At 37.1% G+C, this 12,871-nt stretch overlaps 1 protein-coding gene across 1 annotated transcript; it reads left to right on the plus strand.

Annotated features, from left to right (window-relative positions):
* The first annotated feature begins 1,423 nt into the window (after positions 1-1,423).
* Positions 1,424-1,930, plus strand: LOC103009797 (protein mago nashi homolog 2-like). The gene has a single exon (XM_057541010.1). The coding sequence runs from the start codon at positions 1,478-1,480 to the stop codon at positions 1,922-1,924; it is 447 nt and encodes a 148-aa protein (XP_057396993.1). The 5' UTR covers positions 1,424-1,477; the 3' UTR covers positions 1,925-1,930.
* Positions 1,931-12,871: the final 10,941 nt, after the last annotated feature.

The raw sequence follows: 12,871 nt of genomic DNA on the forward strand, positions 1-12,871 counted from the left end.
CCTTTTCCTGACCAAGACTAGGCCAATTTCCTCCAAGAGAGGAGCTTTTAATCCTTATGACTTTCACCCACAGTAAGAAATATATTTCATATACTGATCTGGTGCACATACAGGGAAATATTCATTCCTGAATATCTCTATGTGCCAGTTACTATAAAGCACGAGAGATACAAAGTGAATAAGACTGTTAAAAACTCTTGTCCTGACAGAGCTTACATTCTGGTGTTCCTGCTTCTGCCTTTACCTCCCTTAAAACTATTTTGAATCTAGCAGCCAGAGTGATCCTATTAAAACATAAGTCAGATCATGTTACTCTGTTGCTCAACATCATCCAATGGCTTCCCATCTCACGCAGAGTCAAAACCAAAGGCCTTACATGCTTCAGAAACCCCACTTGCCCTTTTCCCTCATAGCCTGCTATGTCTCCCATTCACTCCCCTTTACTCACTTTGGCCTTGCTTTTCTTCAAACTCAGACAGGCCAGGTACGATCAGTGCCTTTGCACTGGCTATTACTTCTGCCTGGAATGTTCCTCCTCCAAATATCCATATGACTTACTCCCCCAGTTCTTTGAGGTCTTTACCCAAAAGGCACCTTCCCATGGAAGTCTTCCTTGGCTACTGTTCCTAAAATTTCAACCCATACCCCTGACATTTTATATACTCCTCCTTGCCTTTTGTTTTTCAGTTTCATCACCTTCTAATATATTCTATACCTTACTAATTTATCTTATTATCTATCTTTCTCCTAGAAAGCACACTCCCTATGGTCCTGGATTTTTGTCTGTTTATTCACTGACTATATAAACTGAAATTTAAAAATTCACAAAATAATACTTACCTTACTAAGTGTGATTTACTCTGATATTTTCTGTTATTCCTTTTATTAAAAATACTGGTCTTAAGCCACTAGATAGGTGAGTGGACCATGATCCACAGTTTATATTATACTGCCTTCATGTATGGTCTCACAGTGTCGTGTGTTTTTGTTTCATAGCCTATCTCCTCTCTGTCTCTGTCTCTCTCTCTCTCTCTGACGACTAGTCCCTGCCATACTGTGAGTCCCACGAGGGTCAGGGCTGTCTTACTCAGTACTATATTTCTAGCACCTAGCATAGTACTGTAACAACTCCAAGTCAGGTAAAAGCAGAAAGGGACCAGAAACCGTAAGCAGAAATTAGCCACCAGGCAGATAATGAGCAGAAGCAAAGAGGGAGGTAGAAACTATGACCCATGAGAGAGAGAGACAGAGCTGTTTTAAGTCCATTAGTATCTTTTTAGCCAACTTCTTTACCTCTTTCTTAATTAGGGTGAGATTTTTATCTTTTAAAAATAATGCTGCATAAATAACAGACAAATGAAACATCTTGATCAGTCAGAGCAAACAATTGAAACACTTTAATAAAATAAATACCGGTCACTGCCAGGCGCCCGGCGGCACGTTGGCTGGGCCTTCGGCGGGCTTTTTGGGGACAAAGATGGCTATGGCCAGCGATTTCTACCTGCGCTACTATGTAGGGCACAAGGGCAAGTTTGGACACGAGTTTCTGGAATTTGAGTTTCGGCCGGACGGAAAACTTAGATATGCTAACAACAGCAATTATAAAAATGATGTCATGATCAGAAAGGAGGCTTATGTACACAAGAGTGTAATGGAAGAACTGAAGAGAATTATTGATGACAGTGAAATTACAAAAGAAGATGATGCTTTGTGGCCTCCCCCTGACAGGGTTGGCCGGCAGGAGCTTGAAATTGTAACTGGAGATGAACACATTTCTTTTACCACATCAAAAATAGGTTCTCTTATTGATGTTAATCAGTCAAAGGATCCTGAAGGCCTTCGAGTATTTTACTATTTGGTACAGGACCTGAAATGTTTAGTTTTTAGTCTTACTGGATTACATTTCAAGATTAAACCAATCTAAATTGTGTGTTTTTTGAAACTTGTTTATATTTAATTAAGGGATGGGTGAGGGAGGGTTTGTCATTTATGATATTGGGGTTTTTATGAATGTGAAGCAAGCTTCTTTTGTATGCAAATTGAAAATAAGAAAATACATAAACAGGCTTAATGATTATCTTCACTTGGGTCCAAGTGGATTGGATAGTCCCCACACACATTAAATTCTGTAAATAAAAGCCACCTTTATTGAAGTTTTGCTCCAATAAAACATATCAAAGCCTGAAAATAATTAAATAAATAAATAAATACCAATAGTTTCTAAATTTCACATGGGTGTTAATGGATAAATGGAAGAATTACTTTAAAGCCTGGAGATGAGAACGGCAGGAGAGTATGTTTGCTTCAATCAGCCTCCCACGTCCTTTTACCCCCCAGCCAACTTCCTGCTTTGCTCTGCTTCATGGCTGTGCCACCCAGGAAGAGCTCCTGGCTGACCCCTTGCCCAGAAGAAGGACAGATGTTCTAGATTGTATAAGGAAGATGCTTTCAAGGGTAAAGAGAACTTACAGGAGTAATCTCTCTCTGGGTGTCTTCTCTTTTTAGAGGTTTAGGCGAAACAGGCCTGATCCCCACCCAGGAAAATGTCTAAGTTAAGAATTCAGGCTTGCTCAAATTTACGTTCTCTGTCTTGCTCTTTTGCATTCTAGCACATTTCATTACTCCAGACTTCATTTTACACAAGAGTTTTGAAAGCTGAGGTTCAACTTTCACCACTTAGATGGTCCAGTTAAACTCACTAGATTCGATGTTGGAGAAAGGAGATAAAATCCCAGATTGAAATAGTGTTCTTATGGCTGTGTTGTTTTTGGTTTTACACACACACACACACTTTTTTTTGGAGTGGTGTTTGTTTGGAGATACATACATATGAATTTCCTTGGCAGTGAAGATTTAACCATGAAGCTAACAAAGTTTAAGCTTCAGTGCTTCACATTTTCATGGGCCCCTTCTAAGAAATGAATCTAATTTTGTCTATTTTTTTTAAAAGGGCCTCCAGAAATGGATAATTTTCATGCCCTATTAAAATCTGGATCTGCCTGTGCCTTTAGGAACGTTACTGGTAGTATAGGCTAATTAAGGGTAGAGCTGTGTGTTTTAGGAACTCAGGTCTGCTCAGTAGTCCTGGCTCTCATGAGCCCCGACAAGCTGTGTGGCAAGTTGAGGAGTTGCTGCTGTGACATTAAAAGAAAGGGAAAAATGGGACTTCCCTGGTGGTACAGTGGTTAAGACTCCACGCTCCCAATGCAGTGGGCCCAGGTTTGATCCCTCATTAGGGAACTAGATCCCACATGCATGCCGCAACTAAGAGTTCACATGCCACAACTAAGGAGCCTGCCTGCTGCAACTAAGACCCGGCGCAACCAAATAAATAAATAAATATTAAAAATTTTTTTTTAATTTAAAAAAATAAATAAAAGAAAGGGGGAAAAATATGGAGCAATTTTTGGTTTCTTCTTAGCCACTGAGGTGGGTAAATCAGGGTTCATAGGAAAGTACAAACAGAAATGAGAGACCATAGCTTAGCAAGTGAGTATAGAAAGAAGTGCCAATAGCACAAGTAAATTCTGAATAAAAAATATATAATACTTTATAATCTTTATTTGCCTTCTGATTAAAACAGATCTTTAGTTAATCTTGGTTTGAAATGTGCAAGATAAACTGGAATTCTGGACAGAGAGGTATGAGATAAAACTGAATATTCACGTAGTTTTCAAGATCATTGTTATAAAAGATAACATGAGAAACATTTTTAAAAAGTGGTGAAGGCATGACACCTTCCTTGAAACAAATGAATGGAAACTATATGTGTCATTTTCAGGTTGAAGATTTTAAGAGTGAGTGTATAATTTATCATGCTCTCTTTTCTCTTATTCAGCAACCGGTGATGTCTAGATGGTGGAGGTTATGTTAAGCTGTGTATCTGAAAGGGGAAAACATGGAGCAGAGCTGTAACTAAATTATAATAACCACATGTCACACAAACAATAAGTGAACCTGGGGTTGTTTATTACAGCAATATATCCTAACCTGTTCTAACTAAATTTTGAATGTTTAAAAGAAAAGGTCTATTTCCTTTAAACCACTTCAAATTATTTCTAACTGATGTATGTATGATGTGGTTTAAAAAAGGTAGACATATTCCTCCATTCACTATCTGAAAATATTGAAAATCAGAAAAGAAACCCGGGTAGGATACGATACGCTTGCTTTAATCCTCAGCCTTCTATTCCATCACTATAGGTAAATTGAACAAATTATTTCACTCTGTCCCTTTCTTTGTAAAACAAAAGATGTCTACCAAGAAAAAAAAAAAAAGTAAAGGTGATTCTGGAGAGAGGAGGAAAATATCTTTCATACCTCCTTCCCTATTAACCATGAGACAAAGGAACTATCCCCAAAGGATATGGGGCCTAGACAGGAGACTTGATGGAGAGAGAGTACCATTCTAATAGGCCCTCAGGAATCAAATAGGATTGTCACCTCAAATCCACTATATTTAACTGCTCCAGGAGGGTAGAAAATTGATTGGGATGAAATTTTTTTTTAAAGGATTTGTTTGTTTGTTTGTTTGTTTGTTTATTTATTTTTGGCTGTGTTGGGTCTTCGTTTCTGTGTGAGGGCTTTCTATAGTTGCAGCAAGTGGGGGCCACTCTTCATCACGATGCGCGGGCCTCTCACTATGGCGGCCTCTCTTGTTGCGGAGCACAGGCTCCAGACGCGCAGGCTCAGTAGTTGTGGCTCACGGACCTAGTTGCTCCGCGGCATGTGGGATCTTCCCAGACCAGGGCTCGAACCCGTGTGCCCTGCATTGGCAGGCAGATTCTCAACCACTGCGCCACCAGAGAAGCCCTGGGATGAATTTTTGACTCAGAGAGAATCAGAACTAAAAGGACTCTTAGAAAAAGAAACTTTAGGGCTTCCCTGGTGGCGCAGTGGTTGAGAATCTGCCTGCCAATGCAGGGCACACGGGTTCGAGCCCTGGTCTGGGAAGATCCCACATGCCGCGGAGCAAATGGGCCCGTGAGCCACAACTACTGAGCCTGCGCGTCTGGAGCCTGTGCTCCGCAACAAGAGGCCGCGACAGTGAGAGGCCCGCGCACCGCGATGAAGAGTGGCCCCCGCTTGCCACAACTAGAGAAAACCCTCGCACAGAAACGAAGACCCAACACACCCAAAAATAAATAAATAAATAAATAAAGTTACATCTAAAAAAAAAAAAAGAAAAAGAAAAAGAAACTTTAATCCTCTTTGTTGTATAAATATTTTCTTTAAAAGATCATTTGCCTAAAGTCACAAAACTAAGACTGAACCCCAGCACTTGTAATTCTCAGACCAATGTACTTTGTAGGACATCTTATTGCCTCTCCATTTCAGAAAATCAAAATCCATGTGCGTTAAGTCTACTTGCCTGAAGCTTTTTACTTCCAAATTAGAAATCAATTTCCTTTGCCTGAGGAAAAACAATCTCTTACTTCTTTTAGGAGCATTAAATGTGGCTGGTTGATGCTTTCATGTGACATTTGATTTAGTTATAATAAAAGTATAAAGAGAAATACTAATTATTACTATAATTAAAATTGCCAAAAATTCCACAAGAGAGATAAAGTATTTTAAAATCTTCAGCATCTATGTAACATGTTTTACTTTTTAGATGTTTATGGTATTTATACAACACATACAACTTATCGGTCAGGCAAATGCAGGCTATCATACAGTTCTTCTAGTCATTCTAAAATATAACCTACTTTTTAAAAATTACTTTTGGGGGAATTCCCTGAAATAATATCCATGATATCATAAGCTTGAGGTGCTATTCATATTTTTATATATTCAAATATTTTAAAAATATTAATCTGTGTATTACCTAAAATCACCTCATTGTGGGAAACACTGGTATAGTTCATGGAAAGAGCACTGAGTTTGGAACAAAAAAAAAACAGGGCTTCAAAATTCAGTTCTGATTTTTTTTCTGTTAAATTTCTTTACCACTCTGAGCCTCTCTCCTAATATGTAAAATGAAAGAAGATACCCATTCTGCTTTCCTTCTTGGGTTATTGTGAAGTTTAAATTGCGTAATGGCCGTAACACTTTGAACTGTGAAAAACATGTAGAAGATAAGAAGAATTTTATATAGGAAAATATATAATAAATATAAAACAGTAATACATAGGACAATAATAAAGTCAACTAGTTTTATGCTTACTGTATTTAAATAGTTACTTTTTAATCTGCAAGACTATACCTTTCTTTATGAAAGCAAAAATTGGGGTATAATATAGGGTTGCTATCTAACCCATCAACAAAAAAACTGAGGGGGTGGGAAATCCTTGCCTTTTTCAGGAACAGAACCATTCTGTTCATTAGTTTGGTTTTAGCCACTGCAATCCCATAGGCTCTGAGGGCCATCTGCAGGGAACAGCCCAGAAGAAGGCAGAGCAGTGTGTGACTCTAACAATGCACATATATTGACATGAGTGATCACTGCAGAGCCAAAATAAGCCATGTTTTTTTTAATCAGTCAGTAAAACTTAAAGAGTGGATTCTTACACTCTCTTGCTATGAGGAGTCAGCAGAAGAACTGCTCTCAGGCTTCATTCAGGGTCACCTAGAGACACAGCAGTCTCTAGGAGTCACTGATATCTGAACATTGAACATCAAAGGGACCTTTACAGGCCACATTCAGCCTTCTGAAGTCATGTTAGGTATCCTTGAGAAAATAGAACATATCTAGGCTAGCATGTGTCATAAGGCTTCATATTTATCTCTGGCGTGCCTTAGCCTGAATACTAAGGTTCAAACAAATGTGTCAGCACTATGCTATATACTTTTGCTTGTGTTAATACTTTTAATATCTATTAATCTTGCCATTTGTGAGAACTCTAATGTTAACTAATGTTATCTAACATGCCTTATAGCCTAACAAATGTTCGGATTTACCCACATGGTTATAAACAAATTATTCAGCTTCCTTAGGTAAAATTCCAATTATCTGTGATGGTTGGACATATGACTGTTTTATATATGACATTTAAACTGTTAATTTTTTAAAAAAATCAGAATATAATAAACAGTATTAAACTTATACTTAATACATTTAAATCTTTTTATCTTAATCATCACTATAAATTCTATTATAATTGTAATGCTGTATTATGGCTATAAAATTATAGAAAACAAAATTGAATTCATATTAATCTCATGATTATTTCTTGCAATCTTAAATGCAGAAAAAATAGTTATTTGGATTCTCTGACAGTTTGGCTGAGAGATAAATAAGAATTTATTATAATTGTCAATTTGCCTAATTAGCAAGAAATTAGAATATAATTTTTTTAAGTTGTCAGCTATGCCCAGATAGGACCAGATCATCTCGTAGTGCCAGAAAGTAAGGAAATGCTAAAACAAACAAAAAACAATGGTGTAGTGTATCAAAGCAGCAACAGAGCCAACTGAAAGAACTCCCAATGGCAAAAAGCTGGAACAATCTGAGCCACAAAATAAAGTAGCGTGGGATTATAAACCAACATATAAAGTAAAAATCCATGAGTACGTACTAATATAAAAAATGATTGAATAAATAAATAAATGGGGGAGAAGAAGCTAATCTCCCATGCAAAAGAATTAAGAAATAATTTATGTAGGTACTCTACCCTGAAGGATAGAGACCATAACTCCTGACTTACAGAGTTAAGGAAACTCCGTAAGTGTTGTCTGTGCATAGTGTCTTCCTTCCATAGAGTACAGTATGGGAAGGTGGGAAAAAGAATGAGAAACACTACATCAGCCAGTCAACATCAACAGTGATAAATCAAGTAGACATATGTAGCCTTAACATGATGTGATGAAGATGGCACTTCACCCCTGTGGTATTCTCCCAAAAACGCATAGTCCCAGTCTAATAATGAAGTAAAAATCAGACAAATCCCCATAGAGGAACATCTTACAAACTACTTGACTAGTAGTCCTCAAAACTTTCAAAGTCATCAGAAATTAGGAAATGTCTGAGAAAGTGTCACAGCCAAGAGGAGCCTAAGGACATAATGACTAAATGTAATGTGGTATCTTAATGGGATCTGAGACAGAAGCAGGGCATTGGGTAAAACTAAGAAATCTGAGTAAACCACGGACTTTAGTTAATAATAATGTATCAATATCAGTTCATTAATTTTAGCAAGTGTACCATAATAACGTCAAATGTTGAAAATAGGGGAAACTAGGTACGAGATATATGGTAACCCTCTAAACTATCTTCTCAATTTTTCTGTAAATCTAAAACTGTTCTAAAAAATGAAGCCTATTGTAAAAAGAAAAGTTTTCAGTTATTCTAATAAAAGCATATCATTTATATATTACATCGTACTTTCTGTTTAATGGTAGGAGTATTAGGAGAATGACATTTTTTAATCTTAAAAAAATTATGCTGCAGATAGGTTTAATTCTACTTAACCGAAGTGTAATAAGCAACTGATTTAATTAATTTAATTTACGGTAGGCTCTGAATATTGTGTGGATTTTTCAACTTAATTAGGAAAATGTTTACATTAAATCCAGTATTGAATGTTTGTTTCTTTCAATTTATTTTATTTAACCTAATGACAGAAGCATAGAGAAGCTATAAAACTTCTAATGAGATATTTCATTTGGAGGGGAGGTGGGGTTTTTTTTTCCCCACATAAATAAGTTATCCCAGAATTGATCTCCAACAAAACTAAAACCTCTGTTTCAAGTTTTATAAAACTATATTTAAAAATAAGACTCTCTAACATTGTAATTTGCCACCACATTTTATATGTGCATTCAAGCATTTCACAGCACCTTATGGTACATTTATAGTGACATTTCCTAAATGAGAGAAGCAGATGAGTCAAATGACTTATACCAGACTTCATGAGTCAGAGGTGGAACTGTTCCACTGAGTCATTAACTGTCAGTCCTAAAGTAATTTTCAGGATAATTATTTAAACATCAACCATCAAACCATCAAAGTAAGGAAATAAAATAAAAGCCATTTTCCTACTAGTTTTCAACAGTAGGTTGTATGAGAACAAATTTGGGGGATTCAAATATCTAAAGATACCACTAAACTGAAATACAAAGACAGTGTTCCCACTTTTTAAAAAAATTTATACTAATATCTGTTGCATTTATGCTAACGTTAGGGACAAATAGCCTAAGCCACTTGGAGCTTAAATCCTACTCTAAGACCCTTTTTTTCTATTATTGTGCCTATATAGGAAGTACCTTAGACAAGTCAATAGCTGTCTATTAATTCTGTCATTACTCTCTCAGTATCCTAGCTTCTGAGATAACCACCTTATAAGTAATGTAACAAACAATGTTGTATCAGAAAACATAATTCTGAAATTTTTGAATGCCATGAACCAAGAGTATCTGACCGCAGAGTTTTCACTGCTCCTTCCTTTAGTGATGAAGATTCTCATGAGCATATATACCAGAAATAAAACATCAATGTTTTGTATACAATTCTGAATTCTTATTAAAATTAGTTCTCACTTAGACCTCAAAATATTCTGGGCCCAAGTAAGCTTCTTTTCAACCTACTGTGTGAAAGCCTGTGCGTGTAAGAAACTGTATTTCAGGTAAAATCCATTTAAAGTCGTACGGTTTTTTAAATGAGTATTAAGCAGAAAAATACTCAACCTGAAGCACACTGGGAAAAACTATATTAACACAGATGATCCAGTAATTCTGGAACTGCTTGACATTGTCACAGGAGTCTCTAACCTTGTTGGTGGAAGCCTTGAGGGCAACGAGAATTGTTGACTCTAATCAAATTCCTGGTTGCCTAGTTACAGTACTTGATGATGAAAAAATAAAAACACTATTCCTATCAGTTAGTACATGTTCTGTAAGTATAAATTTACGGTGACATAACTAATAAAATGCTGGGACCTTACCCAAAGTGTGTATATAGTTTTGTATAATATAAGGCCTTGTTGAATCCTAGGGAAGTAGGAATAACACCAAGAAATACCCCAAAGCCCCCATTAGAAAGTCATCTTATCATGAACTCATAGGATGTATGCTGAGGAGAATACTTTGTCTTATGTCTTCATTATAACACTCTTCCCAGGGCCCCAAATTGAGGACTCCTTTATGGGTGGGACCACGCACCTTCCCTCACGATCACCTCATAAATAATTTCCTCTAGTGGAGTCCAACACAGACTTGTGTCATCAAGGAAAGTCCAATTTCACTAAATATCTGTTTAACTCAAGTTTCTGTTTAATGAACCAATTCCCATATCCAAGCAAATGACCCATTAATAGTAAGGCAGGGGATATAGTTCAATAAATTGCAATGAATGGAAAGCTCCATATAGAAATGTTGTTCCCAAACATGGGTATATCCAACCTGACTATTTTAGAATTAATTCTTTATGCTGTAACTGTTTTTACATGTTGGAACTTTGATGTTCTACAGAAGAGAGGAGAAGGACAGGGAAGAGAGGCAAACATGGAGAGACCCACTGGGGCAGCTCTAAAAAAGTGCAAAACCCAAATGCTGGCAGGATAGAGGAGGTAGGCTAAGGACAAATTTACTGCTAAAAACACGCAGAAAGAGGTAGAAATAAAACAGGGGCACTTCGGTATTGGATTTGAAGCCTAACTTGACATTCTCCCACATGATGAGATTCAACAACAACAACAAAGAATTCACTAATATAAAAGTTATCCGCATAACTGACAAGACAAACCCAAGAAAAGACACTAGTTTACTATTTTTTTTAAAGATCCATCTAGACTCTGTTAACACTTGGTTTTCTTTAAAACATTCTTTAAATTAACCCCAGCAATTGTGACAGTCTACCAAGTTCAGCAAGTGGCAGTTCAATTAAACTGAATGTTTTCATTTTGTGAATCAATTTATAGCAAATGGCCAGCAGGGAGAAACGACTGCTTGATGTTTAGAGGCTGAGCTGAACAGGTGCTTAGGTTAAATGAGATGTGTCAAAAATCAGTATGAGAATATATGTCTGGAAGAGTACCCAAAACACAGTGGTTACCTCCAGGAACTGGGTGGCTGGGAGATGAGGGCAGGAGAGAGACATCTCACTATATACCCTTCTGTATCTTTTAAATTTTAAATCGTGTGACTGTACTATCTATTCAAAGAAGGAAATACAGTATTTTTTTTTTTTTTTTTATAACTGTAGTTGCTTTTTTTTTTTTTTATAGCTACTTTATTTATTTATTTATTTATTTTTGGCTGTGTTGGGTCTTCGGTTCGTGCGAGGGCTTTCTCCAGTTGCGGCAAGCGGGGGCCACTCTTCATCGCGGTGCGGGGACCGCTCTTCATCGCGGTGTGCGGGCCTCTCACTATCGCGGCCCCTCCCGTCGCGGGGCACAGGCTCCAGACGCGCAGGCTCAGTAGTTGTGGCTCACGGGCCCAGGTGCTCCGTGGCATGTGGGATCCTCCCAGACCAGGGCTCGAACCCGTGTCCCCTGCATTAGCAGGCAGATTCTCAACCACTGCGCCACCAGGGAAGCCCGGAAATACAGTATTTTAAAAGTTAAATTAATGTGTTTCCCTTAAAATATTAAGAAGACCAATGACAGCATAATCTCTTAGGAAAACTGTATTCTTGAAACAGTAAAATATACAGCAAATGCCATTCTATCCCTCAGGTTAATGAGCTGTGTTATCTTGCAATCATAAAGAATGCACTCAGTCAAGTGTCTTCTGGTGTCAAAGAGCAGTACTCCTAAAAGCCATTTAAACAATTGTATGTGTCGTGTTACATTATTTAATATACCTTTAGGGCAAAAAATAAACGTGATTCCAAACTAATACTATTAGCTCCTACAGATAAAAGAGAAAGAGTATAGAGGGAAAGCAATGTTAGGTTTCTTTTTCTTTTTTCATCTCAGAAGCTTTTACTGATCCCAGGGCTGACAGAAACATAAATCAAACTTTGAAGAAGGAGGATGGACAAGACCATAAATGACAGACCTGTGAATTATTCAGTGTAGATTATTTTAAATCCTATAATAAAAATATTTCTAATTAACTATATTATTACTGCTGATGGGTATTAAAATTACTGAATCCATTCATGACAACAAAGAAAAGCTCTTGGAATTACTTCTCTTTAAGGCTAGAATCATCAAGAAATTGGAGAGAGACAGAAAAGAGTAGCCAACAGGACGTTATACAGAAGATGGGAGAGCATAATGACAATAGTGTTTTCCTAGACCCACTTCTCTGACTCTAGCTCTATACTTGTACCCCTTCCTTCCTTCCCTCTCTCTTTCCCCCCTTCCCTCATTTCCTCCTTCCTCCCAACAAGACATTATCCCAGGCAACAGGAATTCTAAGAGGTATCTCTTCGATTTGTACACAATCAAAAAAAATCACATATAGCCAATAAATGACAAATGCCGTAAACAGAGCTATGAACATACAAGAAGGCGCAGATTCTGGTGTATTCTGACCTGGCCACATTCTAGCGCCATGAGTCCCAGTGTTGCCACAACAACATTTTTGCAAATGAAGATAAAGTTTGGATTAAGAGCTGTGATAAGGGAAAGCGAATTTAATAAACCTACTGAAAGTATATGAATAGGTACACTCAGTTCTGCTTCCTCTTGGCAATTATAGGCAAATATATTTTTGCTGAAAGTTTTTGTTAATTTATTATTACAATTTTTTAAAAAGTGTTTATTGAAATGATCAATGGCAGTGCTTTGAATATTTGAGAGCAACTCATAATGTAAAACTACTATTTTGCATTGGAATGCATTTGAGGAAGAGTGGAGGTAAAGGTTTACCTTTCTCGTGACATTCTGCTTGAGCTAATGTTAAAATTAATTTTAGTCTGTTAGGACAGTAATGAGCTTTAAGCAGAGTAAACTAGATGAGGGAAAATGGTAACTAAAATTTTGCC

This window comes from Balaenoptera acutorostrata, chromosome 2 (genome assembly GCF_949987535.1).
Source record: "Balaenoptera acutorostrata chromosome 2, mBalAcu1.1, whole genome shotgun sequence".
Lineage (NCBI taxonomy): Eukaryota > Metazoa > Chordata > Mammalia > Artiodactyla > Balaenopteridae > Balaenoptera > Balaenoptera acutorostrata.

Bases quoted from the DNA above. Each gene is read 5' to 3' on its own strand.
- LOC103009797 (XM_057541010.1), top strand. From the start codon at position 1,478: ATGGCTATGGCCAGCGATTTCTACCTGCGCTACTATGTAGGGCACAAG.